This window comes from Myotis lucifugus, unplaced genomic scaffold (assembly GCF_000147115.1).
Source record: "Myotis lucifugus unplaced genomic scaffold, Myoluc2.0 scaffold_34, whole genome shotgun sequence".
In the NCBI taxonomy this organism is placed as follows: Eukaryota; Metazoa; Chordata; class Mammalia; order Chiroptera; family Vespertilionidae; genus Myotis; species Myotis lucifugus.
In genome coordinates, this window is record NW_005871082.1 from 8,836,035 (window position 1) to 8,857,561 (window position 21,527).

The window sequence follows — 21,527 nt, forward strand, 5'->3', positions numbered from 1 at the left end:
CGATGGAGAGAAATGAGCACGTACCTCTTCCGCTGTCACCATCGCTATAATGGCGATTCCCTGCTCCCACACCATCTGCCAAAAGTCCTGACAGGTGTTCTGCAGCGGGCCCTGCGTGGCAATATAGTCCCATTCCATCCCACTGACAGAGACCTGGATGAGGAAAGGTTAAAAATGAATGTGTATGTCATGTAGGTACACAGGCGTGTATATACATTTTTGGTAATACTAAAAAGTGAACTATATTATTCAGAATAGAGAAAGGCTTTCATCTTATTCTTTTTCCCTGTTAGTACAATTTCTACTATTGACATCTGTATAAACTTATTCACTATGAGTTCACATAATATCTATGCGACCCGGGGCAATTTGCTTAACCTCTCTGAATCTTAGTTCTCAAGTTAAAAAAAATATATTGCCTGCCGCCCGGCCGGTGTGGCTCAGTGGTTGAACATCGACCTATAAACCAGGAGGTCACGATTCAATTCCCGGTCAGGGCACATGCCTGGGTTGCAGGCTCAATACCCCATAGGGGGAGTGCAGGAGGCAGCTGGTCAGTGATTCTCTTCATCATTGATGTTTCTATCTCTCTCTCCCTCTTCCTTCCTCTCTGAAATCAATAAAAATATATTAAAATATATGTATATGTATATGCATATGTATATATGTATTGTTTGCCCTCATAGGGTTGTTGTCAGAACTGAGTCAAGGGGACTCTTTCCCCCTCCCCACGTGGGAGTCTGTACTTGTTCTTCAATAAATTTCCACCTTTACTAGGAAGGTAGGAAGGAAGGAAGGAAGGAAGGAAGGAAGGAAGGAAGGAAGGAAGGAAGGACTGAGTCCATGCACACACATGGTGCCTTGACCATGCCTGGTGCTCAATGAGTAGTCGTTATTGCCGCTGCTGCTATGCTTCTTCTCGTAAAAGCAATATCAACATCCCAGTACCCCAACTTTCAAACACAATTTTCCCTCATAAAGAACTAGACACACTGAGAAAAGTAAGTGCAGCTAAGCCAAAACCCGAGTTAATGTCCGATTTCTAGGGGAAAATAATCTTCCTGTTTCAGGAAGTCTCACCTCTGGCCTTCTGAGCCAAATCACCCTCCATCATGACACTAAGCTTCCACCTAAGATTCAGCCTCCTGGAGAAAGGTCTAAATAATCACTGTGGTTGGGATTTGTAGTCAGGAGACTGGGGTTAGAGCTCAGCGGCACTGATTCTCAGTGACCACCGCACCTTCTCTCAGTGCCACTCAGCGTAAAACCCTGTGCAAGCATGTTCCGCCCATGCTCTCGCTAAGGCCATCCGTCCCTGGTCACAACCCGCATCCGCTCACCGAGCGCCCACTCAGGGGCAGGCACCATGGGCGGGTGGGTGGAGGGGGGAGGGCAACGGTTACACAGCAAACAAGAACTCAGGAGGAAGAGTCTGATGGGGAACCCCGGGGGAAGGTGCCAGCATTTCTTTACCCAGATAAGTACCACGAGGTCCCACACGGGAGAGTCTGTCCCATAATTCTGAGCTCAGCCTTTCCCCCTCTTCCTCAGGTCGCCTCTGGAGAGTCTGAAATGTCGCTATAGAACTACGACATCACTCCGCTCTTACCCACCCAAACAGGAGAGGCTGGGTGAGTTATTCCAAAGAAAGGCTCGCCTTTTAAGCAGACTGTGCCCACCTACTAAGAAGCACGTGCACAGATACCCAACCAAGGGCGTGCCGCTCGCAGGCAGACCGCCGGGTCGCTGGAAAGCTGCACGTGTGGAACTGGTCTCCCCAAAGGTCACTTGCAAACTAAACAGAAGGTGGGAGGAAGGAAACAGCACCTGACCACAGACCCCGACTCATCACGCACCGGAAGGAAGTTTCTCCCTCCGGCAAAGGGGACTGACCCTCGCCGGCAGGAACGAGGGTGCGAGTGACAGAGAAGACAGGGCAGCTGGCTCTGCCCACTCCCTACTGTGAGCCATCGCTGTTTCCATTTGTATGGGTGCAACGTGCTCCCCCAGTTAAATGACGTCTCACTCTTTCCAGGGAAAAGGTGGCGCTGCCTCTTCAAAGAACAAAACACTGTTTAAGAGTGATTGCGGGAAGTGTGCAAAGAGAGCAGACGGCACCATTGCAGGTAAAAGCTTTGGGGAAAACACTAAAAAAACCAGACACTTTTGTTACATAAAAACACGTAGGTTTGTCATGAGGAAAAATCAGGTCTCACTTATAGATTCTCTCGGGAGCAGCTGATGAAGCCTGCAGATTTAGGAAGACAAAGTTCTGAAGTTGGGCAAGTCAGCGCTTTGAGTCCTGATTACACTGCTGGGGGCAGAGGGTTTAGCCCGTGGTCAGAGCTAAGGTGACTCTGGCTCTGTTGATAAACACTTCCTACCCGGCCTGGGCGTCTGGAATTCCCAGTTTACCACATAACACAGTTCTCACAGTGGATCAAGACCAGGGTGTTTTCAGAATGCAAGCGCGAATGTCGTTCTAAGTCTTGTACTTGAACTCAGAACCTCAGGTCTCGTTCACCGTTGCGAATGCTCCTCTCACCTTAATATGGGATGCGTTGATGTACCCGGTGTTGTTCTCTTTGGTTGGGACCAACTCCACTCTGGCATCGTCATAGGGAAGCACGTCCTGGAATCGGTTTCTTTCGGCATTTTCCGGGAGTCGTGCCGTTGAGCACTCCCCATCGACCAGCCGTTTTTTAAGGATTCTTTCATATTCTGTGAACACCATTCCCTGTTCCAACCGCTGTTCCAGAATTTTACACTGTAAGCGGAATGCGGGGCGAAGACAGGAGTAAAGTCACAGGGACAGCTATGCATCGACTGTACAGCTGTTTCAGGTCTAGCATTACCTACTAGTGAAAATTCTAGTTGAAACCAGAGTTAAATTTTTACCAAGCCATAACAACAGCAAATGAAATAATCTTACTGATGAGAAATAAAGGCAAAAACATTCCGTTTAGCCCTGGCTGGTTTGGCTCAGTGGATAGAGCATCAGCCTGCGGACTGAAAGGTCCTGGGTTCGATTCCAGACGAGAGCACATGGCTGGGTTGCTCAATCCCCAGTGTGGGATGTGCAGGAGGCAGCCGATTGATGATTCTCTCTCATCATTGATGTTTCTCTCTCTTCCTCTCTGAAATCAATAAAAAAATATATATATTTTTAGAAAAAACACAAAAAACATTCTGTTTAAAGGTGAAAAACTGGCCTAAAGCAATTTGTTGGATTCATTTTCTCTAATTTATGGTCAGTTTTGTGATCCCTACAAAACAGAAAATTCCCCGTGGAGATCAGTAAATCCTAGAGAAATCCTAGAGTAGGATCATTGATCCCAATATCAATGAACCAATGCTTCAATCTTATAACATATAATTATATAAAAAAACTGTAAAAAGGGGTAAATGCTGGAAACCATCTCCAGGACCCAGTGGTAAACACATTAATTTTTGCTTAGCGTGCTTCATGTCTACCGTGGTTGCCAAGGAAGTTTTGAAAGTTTCTGTAATCCTTTAGTATGGAGATAATTTTCAGTGAAATAAAAGCAACATCTGCCCTCTTTCCTGTGTGTTCTCATAGGCATTTGCAGATCTCCTCTCTAACGTTAAAGCCATTAAAGACCAAGACTGCCACAGATGGCTGGAAGGAGGTAAAGAACATTCAGAAAAAGAAAAAAAAAATTCTAGCCTGAACTTATCCATTAAGACATTAGCTATAAATCTGCCCCAAGTTTGAGGTCCAGATCACAAAATTCCTTAACACTCATTCATGATCCCTGAATGTGTTAGAAAATGCACTGGAATCCCAGGAAGCAGACGTGCAGCACGTTCCCAGCTCTCCCGGGGAGGGGACCGGCCCGCTGTACGTACCCTCTCATCATTGGTGGCTCTGGCTGACACGTCCTTCCCCTCGTCGGGCAGAGGCAGGCGAGACAGCGACAGTCCATTCAGGGCAGCCAGCTTGAGAGGGCCCATTTTTTTTGCATCTACTCGGCTCTTTTTCATTCCCTATAAAGATATTTACATGTATATGTGAAATAGACACAAGTGCAGCCCCTTGGAAGAGAAACTGGACTGCAGACTGGAAACAGACAGGAGAAATTGCGCTCCCTCACACACACGCGCACACGCTTGTTTAACAGATATTAGGAGGGTGACATTCCTTTCAAGGCCAAAGCCCTGATAAGTCGCCCAGATAGGAGGTTTTGAAATGCAGCCGGTTTCGGGGTTCTGTTGTAATGAAAGGTGAGGCTCCCGGCAGACAGCATTCCTGCACAGAACTCCCCAATTTCAACTCGGCACACCAAAAAATCAGCTGCTGTCCACAAAAAGGGTTTTAAATACAATCACCTGATTGCAATTAGCTTTGATGATTTTTTAAAAATATATAAATTAGTTCTTTAAATCATTCTGGAAAAAAATGGAATGTTTTCTGCGGTAGCTTGCTGTTCTGTTCTGCAAGTCTGTTATGTTTCAGACTTGTGTGACCTCAGTTGGATCACCACACCTCTCAGAACCGCCACGTTTTTAAACCAGGAAAATCAAACAGGGCTGAAATCTCCATCACAATATTAGAAAGATCGGATATAAGAGAACACATCATCATATCCTGCCGATGTGGCTCAGTGATTGAGCATCAACCCACACACAAAGAGGTCACCTCCCGGTCAGGGCACGTGCCCAGGGTTTCGAGCTCGATCCCCAGTAGGGGGCGTGCAGGAGGTAGCCCATCGATGTTGATGTTTCTCTCTCATTGATGTTTCTATCTCTCCCTCTCCCTTCCTCGCTCCAAAATCAATAAAAATATATTTATAAAAGAGAGAGAGAGAGAGAGAGAGAGAGAGAGAACATCAACAGAAGCTCTCTCCTGAGAACAGATGTTCCTAAACTTATTGTTCAAGTGAATGATTGTCTCTAAGGCAAATAAGCCTAAGAATGCTAAGTTTCCTTAGCTAGTCTACACCTCCTTGGAAGTCACAATTATCCTAACAACGGTAGCCCCAATTTTTAAAAAATGGTTTTCTCAGTTCTGTCTCATAAATGAAACCAGCTCTACCAGCCTGGGAGGTAGGGAGGAGGAGGGAGACTGGAACAGAAGGAGAGAGGGAGGCTAAAAGGTTCCTGTACAGGTGAAAATTTCATGATTCTAACGTGTGCAAAACACAGTGGTAGGCTGATGCATGTTCAACAACTGGCCCTCTGGTGGGGGGAAGTTCTGATTTGTAAAGTTTGCCAATTTCCCTGGTGCAAATACTCCCACCATGGCCTATTTCAAACTGTCAATGTAACACCAACTGAATCACAAAGAGTCCTAAAGATTTAAAGGTCAGTTCTCACCAGCCAGGATGGGGTGGGTCAAGATGCCCTGGCTGGGATCAGCTGGAGGAAGCTGATTGGCTGTCAGGCCAGTTCTAAGGCCAGTGTTTGAAGAAAGGGGCATATAGTTAAAAGCAGCCTCAAATACCCCTTTTACTTAGCCCTGAGAGTACAAGCACGTGGCTTTAAACACCTGCAAGTGATTTCTTATGTGAGAACCACTACACGATACTAAGGTTGCAACGAAAAGAAAATCTTTATGCAGCTGCATGAGCACTCAAACCAGTCCACCTTTTTAGATAGCGATCAAGTCCCTGAGGTGGAGATGGGTGGAGAGTTCTAAAGTGATCCTGCTTGTCTGCAATTTATGTCAGTGTTTTTAATCCTAAACCTCTATAACCTCAATTCACATTGCTCTGTGAGCTGAGTTTCTTGGTTGTAAGAGTTAAACAATACAATGGCAATAGGGCTGAGCTATTCAATTCTTGGGAAGCTGGTAAGTTAAATGTATGGTGCCACATCACAGTAATATGTTAAATCTGAGCACTTCCTGTGTGCCAGGAGCTCACTTTGTGCCCCCAACAACTCTCTGGGCTCATCTTCCTTGACAAAAGAGAAAACTGAGTCAGAGATTAAAAAGCTTGCCCAAAGTCACACAGCTGCCTCTTTGTATAGAGAGAAGGTAATTGTCAAACAATAAATAGTGCCTTCCAATAATATCAGTTATGCTGCATATAGAATTCAGAAGCAATTTCCATGCCTATCCTTACAGAGAACTTCATGCCACAGCAGGCAGAGCAGAGACGACTGCCTCTGTGTAACAGACAGGGAAGCTGAGGGTCTGGCCCACTGAGCAGAGAACTAATAAAAAAAAAAAAAAAGGCAGGCTCGACCCAGGGACGGCGTGGCTCAATGGTTGAGTGCCGACCTATGGACCAGGAAGTCACGGTTCGATTCCCAGTCAGGGCACATGCCCAGGTTGCGGGTTAGATCCCCAGTGTGGGGCGTGCAAGAGGCAGCCGATCAATGATTCTCTCTCCATCAATGTTTCTATCTCTCTCTCCCTCTCTGAAATCAATAAAAATATACTTTAAAAAAAAAAAGGCAGGGTCTAGACTCAGACCAGCCAGTTTCCTCACTATCTGGTCCTGTACCTGTCCCCTGGCCCCAGCTCCCATGCATGTTTTTCAAATAAAGAGAATCCCTTATGGGAAAAGAAGGGGAGCAAAAGCACAGCCAATCACATAGTTTTATTAAATTAATACTGTAGGTCTTAAAAGTCAATGAGAGAGAAAATCTGTGTTTTTAGGGAACCAAATTGGTCAGAATCCTCAGATTTAGCAGGACCTGCTAGGCCCACTAAAAACGCAGTGACAAGAGGCCTGACTACTGGACCACACTCAGAACAAGCATCGTTTGGGGAAAAGACTCGGGTCACATGGAAATGATGGGCAGGTCTTGTACTCAGGGGGGAGTAGTAACTATGAAAGGGACTGTGCAGCTGGCTCGGGGCCCCAGCAGGGTCGCTGTGGAAGACACATCCACCCCCTGCCCCACTCCGAGCCACGGACTATGGGCCCACACCTTCAGCCAACCTGAGGCAGGGGTCTGTAACGGTTCTCAACCTGTGGGTCGCGAACAATGAAAATACATCCTGCATATCAGATATTTACATTACGATTCATAACAGTAGCAAAATTACAGTTATGAAGTAGCAACAAAAATAATTTTATGGTTGGGGGTCACCACAACATGAGAAACTGTATTAAAGGTTCGCGGCATTAGGAAGGTTGAGAACCACTGGCACAGGTAGGTGAGTAAGAATGCGCTCTCCCGCCCTAACTGATTTGGCTCAGTGGATAGAGCGTCGGCCTGCGGACTCAAGGGTCCCAGGTTCGATTCCGGTCAAGGGCATATACCTTGGTTGCGGGCACATCCCCAATAGGGGGTGTGCAGGAGGCAGCTGATTGATGTTTCTCCCTCATCCATGTTTCTAACTCTCTATCCCTCCCCCTTCCTCTCTGTAAAAAATCAATAAAATATATTTTTTTAAAAAAAGAATGTGCTCTCCCCCAAAATTAAAAGTAAACTTAAATTATTCAAACCCAAAATTCATTAAAAGAAAACACAGTTAAATCCACAGCATGATTGTAAGTAGTTTTAACTTATGGATACTTATCTATTTCATAAGCACAATAACACAGGGGGAATTTTTTCCTATTTATGGAGATGCTTCCAGCATCTCAGAGGATCTAAAATACAAGGCCGGAACCACACTTGCGATGGGCCCCCATGTCTGAGTTTGCTGCCTGGCGGAGATGAGGAATCCTAGCTGCCAGGACACGGGAGCAATGTGAGACAGAATGGACAGGTCAGTGCATGGCTGCTGGCTGGGGGTGGAGGCCCAGGCAGTGAGGAGTGGAAGCCTGAGCGATGCAGCGAGATGTCTCAGAGTGGACACCCTGGCAGGCCAAGGCCACACAGGCTTGGCCAAAGCTTGGGGACTCAAAGTTAAAAGGTTTCCGTGGAAAGGCCGAGAACAGCGAGGCTTAGATAAGCAGTTATTACTTAACAAAACATTATATACAGTATAACTCGCTCGAGAACAGTGGAGCAGATAAGAGAACACGCTGCAGAGATAAACACGGGTTTAAAACTCCAGTTGGTCCCTCACTCACTCTGCGACCTTGGAAAGCTACTTCATATCTGAGTCTGCTTCCTCGCCCGCAGGAACAATGGGCCTGTTGTAGACTGGGCACGGTCAATGCTATGGAAAGGGCAGCTAGAGATGATGTTACGCTCTCTTATATTTTCCTTCCGATCGGTAAGGCGTGCTTAATCAGGGCATGGTTATTTATTATCCGGACTATTTTACTAGTAACCCTGCGTTTTCTACAAGGGACCTTCCTTGAGTTCTCAGTTCATCTTTCTTTCAAAGAGACCTGGAGCCTTCCTGACAAAGGGCCACCTTCCCAACCCCAGGTTCACGCCGCAGCCCGCAGGGATCACGACCGACATCCGAAGCTGCATCCACACATCCAGCACACGGATGCGTTAGGAACACTCCTCGGTGCGGACGCTGCTCTCGGACATCCCAGGAGAAACCAGCAAACGGAACAAACGCGGCTGTGGCTGCTGCACCAGCACGGGGACTGCTAACAGGCGGCGGACAAAGCAATCTGGGCTCAGGTCACGAAACCTCAGCCCCCTTTCCGTTCACACTGCATGGCTGAAACATTTCATTCATTCTTTCTACTCCATTCCACAGAGCTCCCAACATTAACATTTAAGCTGTCTAACTATCTCCAGAAAAACCACTAAAATGTCATCAACCTCTATCACTTCCATAGATAATCAAATGTGTTCCAAATAAGTCAAAAACACAGTAAAGGGCAGAAGAGGGATCAAAATGTTAAAAGAAAAAAAGCTGGAAACATCAAAAGTACTGAGCCAGAGCAGTGACTCCCAGAGCGTAGCAGGTGCTGCAAAACCGCAGGCTGGAGGGTGCTGAGCGGGGTGGCTGCGGCTCACCTGCACAGGGAACACTTACCCCTAACGGCGGAAGCCCTTCAACGATATTCTTCTTGCCCGAGAGGAGGTCGGACACCGGCCTCTTCTTCAGAGAATCCCTCCTGGCCCGGTACCTCCCAGACGTGGTGAGGTCAGACTCGGACATGGAGGGAGTCAGCAGCCCGTCCCTCCGGGGCCGCTGGGCCTCCGCCAGCACGTGCACGGGGCTGCCCTCCCTCCCCCTCCTCTCAGCCTCGGTGACATGGGCCTTGGGCTCGTGGATGTGCAGAGGGCCCTCGCCTGCAGAGGCCGAGGCGCAGGAGCAGCCCGCCTGCGGCTCCTGGGAGTAACTGCCCCGGGGCTCACGTGCCCGTGGGGAGAGCACAGCCCGTGCCCTGCTGTCCTCCTCCGGCTCCTCCTCCTCCTCGTCACTGCTGTGTATCAGCATGGTGGCCTCTGAAAGGGACTTGCTGTGACCGTATCTCAGGCCTTCCTGCTCGGCCGTCTCTCCCCGTCTCGTCCTGTCTGGGAAGACATTTGGCTGGGAGCCTGCGAAGCTGGCCCGCGGGGCCACGTCTGCGGCTGAGGCTGACATGGTCCTGTCCTTGAGCCTCATGCCGTCGAAGCTGTGCGTCAGCCCCGCAAGCTCGATGCTGTTCCTCTTCTGCAGGTGAGCATGCCGCGCAGCGGTGAGGGGCTCACTGACCTCCTGCAGGGAGTGGGCCACGGGCAGGCTGTCCTCCTGGAAGGTCTGGACCGAGTGGTGGACGCGCCGCGTGATGAGGTCGGGGTTGCTGCTGCTGATGTAGAGGTGGCGGGACAGGTCCGGGGTGCTGTTGGCGGGCCGCGGGTGCGGGTACGGGTACGGCGGGGGCGGGCGGTACACCTGAGTCCTCATGATGTTGGGAGCCGGGTAGTCCTGGGCCTGGAGCTGCACGTTGGTCAGCTCGGGCACGCTGACGGCGCCCACCACGGGCCGCCGCTCCGCGGGGTAGGGGTACGGGGACTGGCTGTGGAAACTGTAGTTCAGGCTGAACGGGTAGTGGGCCGACTGGGGAGAGGGGAAGTGGGCGTGCTCCCGGATCTCGGGCTGGCTGTAGACCAGCGCGTCGGGCCTGCTGTAGGCGAACGAGTGGCCGATGTTGAGGTTTCTCAGCGAGTGGCTCTGCCGCTCAGCGTGAGCCATCCCCCGGTTGAGCTGCTTCATCACCGTCTCGTAGTCGGGGGTCGGGCGGTAGGACGGGGGGATCAGCGCGCTGTGCCGGTGAGACGGGACGTAGTCGGGCCTCATGACATCGCTCCCGGTGATGCTGGGGTTGGAGGACATGGGCGAGGGCTGCGGGTAGGGCTGGGGGTTGTTCAAGGAGCTGGTGCTGTGTGCGCTGTACACACTGCCGTTGCGGATGCGACCGTTGAGGTCGATCTGGGCTCGATCCAGGCTGGTCTGAGAGTGACAGTAGTATCCATTCTGGTTGGTCACAAAGAGGTTATCTGGGGGGGAAACATTTAAAATACAGTTTAAAAGGAGGTTTTTTAAAAAAGGTACTAAATTGGACTAATGACTCTGGACAAATACTGAGAGAGGTCTTGACTGTTGATGCTGTAGTTTATGGAAATGGCACTGACATGACCTGGCTTCCCCCACACACGCTGAGTGACCCTGGGCGGGTCATTTCCTCGTCTACAGGATGGGATGGCTCTGCCAGCTCCGAAGATGGAGTTCGGGACGTGGCACCCAATAAAGATCAGGCACATCTAAGCCCGATATTAAGAGTACAATTGCAACACAACCCATCGTCTTTTTCTGAAAGTCAAAAACATGTTTGATGGGAGCGATGAAACAGACCTTCTGGAACCCCGGGAGCTGCAGGCTGGGGCACCCGGGGGCGCAGGGCCCTGACTCTGCCTTCCCCTGGTGGGGAGGCCCTGCTGATCGGAGCTGGTTCAGGCACCAGCTGCCCGCAAATGCACCTTACGTGGAGCTGCTGATTGTGTAGGTGCTTCCAGATGAACAAAAAAGGGCAACATCTGGGCAGAATCTGAGCTTCTCCAGGTCCAACAGTGTCAGCAGCAGCCACGCCTCACCAGGGGGCCGGAGCCGAGAAGAGCCAGTCCCCACGCTTCCGCAGCCGGAGCCACACTCAGAATCGGGGCTCACTCTCATCGCCAGTGCCCACGAGTGCACGACCCTGCCGGGGCTGGGAAGAGGCCTGCTTCCTGCAGCCCATCTGCGGTTCACCTGAAAATCTGCGAGATGATCTCCAACCCTCGGGAAAAGCAGCCGTCCAGCCCCTCGGGGAACAGCCTGTGAAAAGCTGTGACTGTGTGATTCTCAGGCCCCACGACCGTTTAAGTGGCACCTGATCCTAAAGTGAATACACTCCGGGCTGGTGTTTGGACTTGGATCTGGTGGCACACAGCCATGAAGGGACAGGACTCAAATGCATCCCCGTGTGCTCACCGCTGGGGCACGGTGCTTCCTGTCCCTGGACGCACACACACGAGCTCTGAGTCAGGAACCCCCCACCTTTGCTCACTGCAGCCTGTCTGGACTAGCACAGCCGCGGCCAATGCGGAGCTGGTTCAAGCACCAACTGTCTGCTCTCCCAGCCTCCAGGCTCCTCTGCGCACCCCACAGACCATCCATTGGTGAGCCCATAGGCGTACAACACTGTACTAAGAACTGACGGGGGGAAACGTACAACACTGTACTAAGAACTGACGGGGGGAAATGACTGGAACCCAGTCAAATGAAAAGGTCTGGGTTGGTGGAGACAGAGAAGAGAAGATAAAGAACCGCCTCACAGAAGCTATGGCATTGGAGGGGCCTTGAGGGACAGGAGGACGGGGCAGGCATGCCCAGCTTTCAATAGCAGCCGGTCTACCGCCGAGTGCACACGGGATCACGCCTCCTCCCCTCTGGAGGTAGGGCACCACCGTGGGACGAGTAATGGTCATGGGAACGTGAGCAGAGGCCGACAGCCCGTTTCCACGCTCCCTTCCCTGCCATTCTGATCAGCAACATTGCAGAGGGAAGCAGGGGCCTCCTGCCCATGCACAAAGGTCAGGTAACTGAGCAAGAAGTAGCTTCTCCTGAGTGAGCCACAGGGGGCTTAGAACGGTGTTTTCCCACAGCACAGCACAGCCTACCCTGACTGGGCAGTGGCCTGTGGGCAAGAGGGTGCGTGAAGGTGTGTGGGACAAGGGCATTCTGGGTGAGAGGCCGGAAGAGACCCCCCCCGCCCTGGCGGCCATGCTCGGTGTGGCTGAGCATCAGGCAGCCAGAGAGGAGTAAAAGGACAGCAGAAATAAGACTGGAAAAGCAGTGAGAGGGAGAAGCGCGGGGTGCTGAGCCCAGGCAGGGGATGGTCACCAGGAGCCGAGATGAGCCTGGGAGGTGGACACGGAAAGTGTCAGCTCCTGTGACACAGCAGCTCGGGAGAGGTTTAAACAGGAGAAACTGGGTCCGTCACAGAGGGACAGGAGAAGGAAGAGATGTCATATGAAGTTAGAGGCCGTATAATCCCATAGATTTGTAACTGACTGGCTGCTGAGGGCAAAAAGGAAAAAGAAGATGAGAAAAATGACATGCAGGTTGGAATCCAAGGAACCAGGAAGGTGACTTCATCATGAGGATGAAGGAACGTGGGGAAAGGTACAGGCCGGTCAAGTGGAGAGATCGGATTTAACATTTCAATCAGTGCTCAGCAGTCGGCATAGCTGGTGAGATTTACCGAGTGCTCGTCACAGCCTGGTGCTGTGCCCGCCGCAGCCCCCTGCACCGCACGACCACCTAGCAGACCTGGAAGCGTGGGCTGAGCAGAGGAGTGAGGAAGGGGTGGGAAGTACAGACCTGACACCACTCGTCCTTGGTGAAATCTGGACGGTGGCTGAGCCTGCCGGAGAGGGGTGCGGGGAGCAGAGGACGGGGGCGGGGGTGGGGGGAGGAGGAGGGAGAACCCACACACTGAGATTTGCAGGCGGAGAGCACGCTGGACTCTGATGGTAAGGAGGGTGTGCGGGTGCCGGGGACCCAGGAGAGGGCAGCTTGAACAGAAGAGCAAAGGTGGGAGGAGTGAACGGGGGACCAGACAGGAGCAGCACACAGATGTCACTCTCAGCAGAAGTGGGTGCAAGAGGAAAAAAAGGAAAAACACCAAACTGCAGTTGGAAGAGAGAAGAGACAAAAAAATAGTAAGATGTTTGTAGACCCAGGGAAAGAAATGAGTGGGAAGGAAACACCACCAATGGGAAGAGAGCCTTTTCCCAGGAGGAGGAGGGCTGGGGTCGGAAACCAGATCAGGCAGGGTGCAAGGCGGAGAGGACAGTGATGGTGGAAGGCACCTGAGTCCGCACCCCAGCACTGCTCCCCTGCTGCCCACCTCACGGCACGGAAATTCCCATCTTTACCACAAGGCCCGGCACAAACCACACAGTCCACCCACCGCCTGTCCCTTCAGCATCATTCCTACCAGTTCCCTGGGTGAGCCCACTGGACCACTCTCCTCTCCAAACACCCTTCTCCTCATTCTGCGCAACAGCATTCACCCCCCAAACCAGCAGCAATCCCAGTCAGACACCCACCCCCTCTCTACCTGCTGAAACCCACCCACCCATCTTCTGAGGCCGAAAGCCCTTCTCAATCTCCCCCACATGAGGACACTCATCCTTCCACTGAACAGACAGGAATTGCTTGCTCTCGCTCATCGAAACAATCATGTTCTCTTTGTATTTAAGTTATTTGTGTACTGGTCTTACCCCCAACTATTAGATTCTAAGCTTCCTAAGGTGCGGAATGACTTCTCTGCATAAAGCTCCTTGGCCTCTAGTAGGTCCTTGTAAACAAAGGAGAGAGCAGATGTTAAATGAATGCTGAGATTCAGCTTTGGAAGCATTTAAAAAAAATTTTTTTTTTTTTATTTCAGAGAGGAAGGGAGGAGAGAGAGAAAGGAACATCAATGATGAGAGAGAATCATTGATCGGCTGCCTCCTGCACGCCCTCTAATGGTGATCAAGCCCACAACCAGGGCATGTGCCCTGATAGGGAATAGAACCGTGACCTCCTGGTTCACAGGTCAATGTTCAACCACTGAGCAACACCAGCCAGGCTGGAAGCACTCTCTTAAATACAGCTCCCTATACTAATCAAGTGAAAAGTTAAAATATGTTTTAAAAATAAGATGTTTAAACCTCTATAGTAGGAAGGGATCAGGCAAGAGAAAGACAGAATAAACTTGGGACGTCTTGTGCCAGAAAGCAGGGAAGCACTGAAAGCTAACGGCGGGAACAACAGGACACACAGGAACCAGCTGGAAGAAGAGCCAATGGGACAAATTAAGGATCACGTGAGCATCCAAATGTAATACATATGATCCAGCAATTCCTCTTCTGGGTATTCACCAAGGAAACATGAAAACACGAATTCATAAAGATATGCCTGCACCCGCATGCTCACTGCAGCATTATTTACAACAGCCAAGACATGGAAACAGCCTCAGTGTCCACTGATGGATAAATGGGTAAAGATGTGATGCCTCTAAGTACAGGAGTACTACTCAGCCCTAAAAAGGATGAAGCACTGCCTTTTGTGGCAACATAAATGAATCCTGAGGGTATTATGTTAAGTGAAGAAGGACAGAGAAAGACAAAACTATGATTTCACTCATCTGTGGAATATAAAACAAAAAAGTAACAAATGAACTAAAAAAACAACAACTCACAGGTTGGTGACAACAACAGAATGGTGGTTACCAGCAGGGAAGTGGGGAGGGGAGGGCAAAGTAGGTAAAGTGGATCAAATATACGGCAACATAAGGAAACTAGACTTTGGGTGGTAGGCACGCATTTGATTATACAGACATCAAATTCTAATGCTGTACACATGAAACTTACATGATATTAAACAACGTTACCTCGATAAATTTAATTATTTAAAAAATTTAATACAGTAGTCGCCCCATATCTGTGGTTTTTCTTTCCGCAGCTGCATTTACCCACGACCAACCATGGCCTGAAAATATTACATGAAAAATTCCTGACATTTTGAGAAAGAGAGAGCACATTCACATAACTTTTATTAGAGTATATTGTTACTATTCTCTAACTGTAAAATGAACTACTATCCTATTTTTTATTAGTTATGGTTAATCTCTTACTGTGCCTAATTTATAAATTAAATTGTACCCTGGGTATGTATGTTTAAGAAAAAGCACAGAACCACCCTAGCTGGTTTGGCTCAGTGGATAGAGCTTCGGCCTGCAGACTGAAGGTTCCCAGGTTCGATTCCAGTCCAGGGCACATGCCCGGGCTGCAGGCTCGATTCCCAGTGGGGGGTATACAGGAGGCAGCCGATCAACGATTCTCTCTCATCATTGATGTTTTCTACCTCTCTCTCCCTTCCTCTGTGAAATCAATAAAAAAATATAAAAAATAAAAAGAATAGATCAACAGTCTCTGAAATACAGTGGGGCCTTGACTTATGAGTGTCCCGACTAACGAGTTTTTTGAGATACCAGCTGTCTCTCGGCCAATTTTTTGTATTGAGTTGATAGAGTAATTTGAGTTAATGAGCTCCTTAACGAGCTCAGTCTCGGAACGAATTAAACTCGTAAGTCAAGGCCCCACTGTATACAAAATTAACACTATTTAAAAAAAAAAAAAGCATAGTACATATAAGGTTCGGTACTATCCCTGGTTTCAGGCATCCACTGGGGGTCCTGAAACATATGCCCGTGGATAAGGGAGGACTAATGTACTGCATATTTTCTACACATGTCCAAGAAACAGAATATAACGGCGGCCTATCCTATGAATCTAGCATGGCTACCACCATCACACTAATTTTGCATGTCACTTCAGTCAAAAATTACACTGGCTTCAAGGTTTCCAAATCTCATGACGTATTCAAATTGTAATCATGCCGTCAGGCCCCTGAGAGCCAGTGCCCCTTACCTTGAGAAGAAGTGTAGGGTTCTGTGTAATGTCCATTGTAATGCAGCGGGGGTGGGGCGGGCATCGCATAGGGCTGAGGCTTAGGCTGAGAAATGGGAAGTTGGAGGCGGGGTTAAAACACACTGCCTAGGTAACATGCAAAGGCGCTGTCTGCTGCCTTCTTTGTCTCCACTAAAACACTCCCAAAGGAGGCACAAACATACGTGAAAAGCGAACATAGAAATCCACAGCCCTTATCTGCCATTCTCACTGCTGCCCCGAGTGGCGGTGCCAAGCCCCGTGCACTGAGGGCAGACATCACACAGCACAAGAAAACGTGCTGCGTTCGAAAAGTTAAGGGCAAGGAGGGAGAGACAAAAATGGCCTGAATTCTCATGTAAACATATGAATGTAAGAAGCTTATATTTAATTTTAGGAGGTAAAATTGTCCAGTACTTTAAATATCTACGAACTCCGGATTACTGTTGGCTAATAGTCAAAATTTTAAATATTAGATTCGACCTAATATTTCAATGTATAATATAATAAATGTTATATCAATACTGGGCTTACCCTCTAGGGGGAAAAAAAATCACCATTTCTTTGGTCAAAAAAACAATAGAATATCGACACACTTTTGTGTTCAAACTAAAAATCAGCACTGCCTAAGCCTACTTTACTAAGGAAGATGACATCACTAAGGGAAATGGCCATCGTGGCTTTCCTTCTCTCTTACCAGAGACATCCTGGAAGAAGACCTCCTCCTGATCAGGTTCACGGTGACGGTCGGCGTTTGCCTGTAAAATAAGGCACGTCCTTAGAAGAGCATACATATGTTCTCCCTCTCGCTCGCTCTCTATACATACAATCTTCCTAATTCTACGAGAATAAATAAGACGGTAAAATGATACAGGTTCCCATGCAAAAGACAAAGCAACCCAATCTCATACCTGAGACAAGGAAGGAGGGTCCCTGTCCCTGGCATGGCCTCGGCCCCGTCCCGCTGCCCAGGCCCCTCTGACCACGCCAGGGGCTGAGCCTCCTCCCACAGCATCCGCCGCCTGGACTACCGGAGGGGCCGACAGGGGGAACCTTCCCTGGTCCACCCAGGACAAGCAGAGGGGGAAGGAGGTGAGGCCAGGCCACCCACAAACTCACCCAGAGGCAGCAAGACGGTGCAAACGCATCACCCCGGGGCCTGGCTCAGCACTGACCACCCCACTGACACACCTGAGGGGTGGCCATCGGCTGCCAGCCCCAAAGCCGGAAGCAACCCGGACTGCCTTTAGCTACAATCTGTTAACCACACACTCCAAACGTAATGAAGAGATAAGCTTATCACGTTGGTAACTTAAGAATCTGTATTTCTTCTAAGGAATTCAGTTAGGGAAAGCAGGAGAGTAGGAAAATTGTTTTAGTGGGCCTGTGGTAAACCCGTTTATTGACCTTTCTTTCAAGAAACTTCTCTCCGGTTTTAAATGTACTTTTTAAAAAGCAATGAGAATGGGTGGAGGTGGGAGAGGGCATAGAAGGGATAAATGGTGATGGGCAAAACTAAATGTTTTTAAAAAGCCATGCCAACTAACATTTACCAGATAATCTGAGAGTTTAAAGGAGTCACGACAAGTCCCATCTCTGAATAAAATTAGAAACAGGAAGCAGAAAAACCCATTTGTAATTCTATAGTTTTTAAACAGAGGCAGGCATTTTTTGTTTTTGTGTGGTCAGTTTTGTCAAAAGTTAAGATCTAGGAACCTAAGCACTAAGGATTCTTGGCTTTGCTGATGACTTACATAATTTTGTCAAAGCATTTAAAAAAGACACACAAAAAACCTTTGCCATCTGTTCCTGGTTCATGAGCTTACACGGCACGTAATTACTGATCACAGAAATATGCTGTGACCTTCAGTTGCACTGCTCCAAGGACTAATGACTGCAAATCCACAGCACAAAGTGAACGCTCATGCCCCATAGCACCGAGCCTCTGTCTCCCCGATCGGCATTCCTAAGTGCTCTAACAATGAACATCGCATTCAAACCCTGTTCATTAGCTCAACACCAGGCGACCACAACCGCTTTTGCTAGATGATTTTCTTTTTAAATTAAATGCTTTAATAATTTCTTTCATTATCTTTGGAATGTAATAAGCTTGTTGATGAACAGATGTCTCTTTCCCAAGGACGCTCCATTCTGCCAGTATTTATGTTACTCAACAACCCCGTGGACTCGACTTCCGTTACGCTACAAAAATACCACACATGCCCGGTTAAGGAGGCCTCCTTGGTGAAGCAGGTAAGAAGGCTGTGTCTGGGCTTTATTTAATTTTTTAATAGTCCTGAACTGCGCGTTAATATATTCCTAAAATCTGTGTCCAGAATTTGAAGACATTGCACTCTGCAGCCTTAACATTCACTCTGCCTTTGCTCATTCTCCAAGGTCAAGGGTAGATTTAGGCGAACTGGTCTTTTGAAGTTTCGATTTAGCCCAGAGACTCGCCAAAGTGAACTGAACTTTAAAGCACTACAAATCTGAAATGGAGACTTGGGAGGAAGAACTGCTGACAGAATCCTCCAACGACATGTCCAGAGTTGCCCAGCCTGCAGCAAAAGTCAACCGCAGTGTGTTAAACACAAAACCCCAGGCAGAGCCTAGGACACAGGCAGCAGCTCCCCCACGCGCTATCGATGCTGCAACCCTGGCCGGCAGCACCCAGCATGCGGGTGACACTGCCCGCTGCACACACACAAGCCAGTCCCTCTTCCTCCTGCCACACTGTTTGGCAGAGTCAGCCTCGCCCTCGTTCTAATTTTCTAACCTCCCCTTTCTTCCTGCCAGTGTCCTGGTCAATGCAGTCCACTGTGGAACCAGCTACCCCCCGCACTCAGTGCACGACAGAAAGTGGGGGAACTGTTGGTTGTGTTTTCCAGACTTTGGGGGCCGTTTACAATGCTGATGGGTGCTGCCGACATGGGACCAGTGAAGAACTCTTAGGAAAAAAATCACCGGAATGCGTGCACTGGGGAAGACAAAACAAGAAAAGGCTGCCAGCCCCAGGAAAATAAACGGCAGGACGTGTTGAAACAGGGCTGAAGACTGAGCGTGATCACCCGGTGGGGCCCACACCAACCCCATGCGGGAGGACGGCTGACCCTGATTTCACAGGGGAAGAAACTGATACTCAGATTAAGTAAGTTACTGCGGGTCCCGTGGAAAATAAGTAGCAGACCCGGCATTTGAACAGGCAGGTCTGTCCACTTACTGGGCACAGGCTCCTGATAATGGATTATACCCCTAGAACCCGCCCCCCCCCCCACACCCCGCCCCATGCACACACACAACCCCACCTGCTCTGTAAGGCCCATGGGGGCAGGAGCACAGGCCCACGGTATCGGCGTACAGGAAGCCCTCCATGTTTGCTGAACCAAAGACACAGTGACTGAGGAGGGAAGTGATGCTCATTGCTAAGCATGGGCAGCTGAGCTATACTTCTGAGAGTTGTCTAAATTTTGCTTTGTCAGCTTCTTTCTTATAGATTTATGGCTACTGCAGAGGAATGAGATTTTTTAAAAAATATATTTTTATTGATTTCAGAGAGGAAGGGAGAGTTAGAGAAAGAAACATCAATGATGAGAAAGACTCATTAACTGACTGCCTCCTGCACGCCCCTACTGGGGATCGAGCCCACAACCTTGGCATGTGCCCTGACTGGGAATCAAACCATGAGTTCCTCTCCCTTCCTCTCTGTAAAAAAATCAATAAAATATATTTTTAAAAAAATAAATAAATAAAATATATTTTTATTGATTTCAGAGAGGAAGGGAGAGTTAGAGAAAGAAACATCAATGATGAGAAAGACTCATTAACTGACTGCCTCCTGCACGCCCCCTACTGGAGATCGAGCCCACAACCTGGGCATGTGCCCTGACTGGGAATCAAACCATGACCTCAAGAAAAGCCTGGGGGAGAAAAGGAATCCTGAGAGGCCAATTCTAGGCCTGCTGCAGTCTCATTAAATGCTCACCACGCTTGAGTTGACCCAGTTGGACCGTGAGAACGAGTCTACCAATACTTCAGTCTAGGTTTAGAGCCTTAGAAGACATGACCAGAAAATTAAAGTTATTTTCCATTTTATTACCTACCAAAAAGCTAAGCATTCATTTACTTCACCTGGGGAACAAGTGCTCACCAGGAAACATACTCGTTTTCCACAGAGCGACGTGGATATCAACCGTCATGAATAATTACATAGGACTACCGCGTGGAAATGGATGTCCACGGCCTACCGGATGTACAGAGATTAGAAACAAAATGTGGCACCAACTAATACGGAGGCCTGTGGGAAAGGAATTATATCGGTGGCTTATTCAAAACCATTGAGTCTTCATTATTTTCCAGAAAAAGAATAAACTGAGGGAATGATGGGTCAATAATATGGATACTCTTCAACGTATGAAAGGCTTTATCTTTATGAAAAGGTGGTGGTCCAGAAGACTGCATATCTACTCCCTGAATCTCAGAACACACTTCTGCATAAAAATAACGTCGCACGTGGCTGGGTAGGTGGGCCAGCCCGGAGGAGCCCCAAATGCAACTATCCTGGACTAGCAGCACCCCCGAATCTAGCAGCAAGGGAACATTTCCACCCACAAATGCACCCCAAAGTCCCAGCCAGGCAGCAAGCAGAGGCTCCCATATCCACAAGGAAGCAGGGGTACTCCCCCCTGCCAGCTGGTGCTTTCGGAAACCCCATCACCAGACCAGCAGGAGGACTCGGATACAAACAGGGGTGCAGGGATGCAGGGAGGGGGGGACAGGGACCTAAGTGCTAATCGTCAGGTGGTTCTGCACGTGTGAGGTTTTCTTCACACCCAGGTCCCTATAAAACACAAGCACTCCCGCAGCCTTTCCTCTTCCTTCCTGGCCAATTTTTTTTTTCCAATTGACCGTTAGTAGTAAAAGGAAAGCAACAAGGAGCGAAAGGGCTCTTCTCCCCACGGATCCCTCACTGTGTCACCCAGGCTCCCACCAGGTGCTAACTAAGCCTTATGCACGTACGAGGCCCCCTGCCAGGCTCCAGGGCACGAAGATGGATGGGAGGAGCCTGCCCTCAGGGAGCCCCAGCGGACACAGCAGACAAATCGCATCACAACGCAGACGCGGACACTCCAGCAGTCTGCACAGGGGCTGACAGCACAGGCTCAGCCTCGCTGCTCCCCGTTAGCAAGGGAACAACACTTCACGTCTCTAAGTCTCCATGCCATCGCCCACAAAAGGGCAATGATAACTACCACACAGGTGACTGTGAAGATGAGAGGAGATAAAAGCTCTCAGCATGATGCTCGATATGGAGAAAGCATTTGCTGAGTCAGAATTATTGTTATGAAAGTGACAGGAAAAAATGGGATTTGGAGAGTGAAACCGAGGACTAACAAACAGAATGCATGGTGGTCTCAAGGTGGCTGCATGGAAACCAGATCTTGAAGAATGACTGGCTCTGACAGAGAAGAGGAGGAAGGGCACGCCAGCGAGGCCTGAGGCTGCGAGGAACATCTGCATTGGAAGGACTGAGGGCTCTAGAGCCGGGATCAAGAGTGAGTGGGGCAGGGGAACCCCGCGAAGGAATACAGTGGGGCCTTGACTTACGAGTGTCCCGACTAACGAGTTTTTTGAGATACCAGCTGTCTCTCCTCCGATTTTTTGCATTGAGTTGACAGAGTGATTTGAGTTAACGAGCTCCTTAACGAGCTCCTTAACGAGCTCGGTCTCAGAAC

General features: G+C 49.2%; 1 protein-coding gene across 1 annotated transcript in view; it reads right to left on the reverse strand.

The window, feature by feature from the left end:
- The window catches only part of PTPN21 (protein tyrosine phosphatase, non-receptor type 21), a gene marked incomplete at its 5' end in the record, with an annotated part of 66,845 nt that overhangs the window by 6,638 nt on the left and 38,680 nt on the right, over positions 1–21,527 (reverse strand). Inside the window, 6 exon segments of the mRNA XM_006086986.3 lie at positions 25–153; positions 2,546–2,767; positions 3,871–4,008; positions 8,867–10,317; positions 15,778–15,862; positions 16,493–16,553. Coding sequence (XP_006087048.1) covers positions 25–153; positions 2,546–2,767; positions 3,871–4,008; positions 8,867–10,317; positions 15,778–15,862; positions 16,493–16,553 — 2,086 coding nt within the window.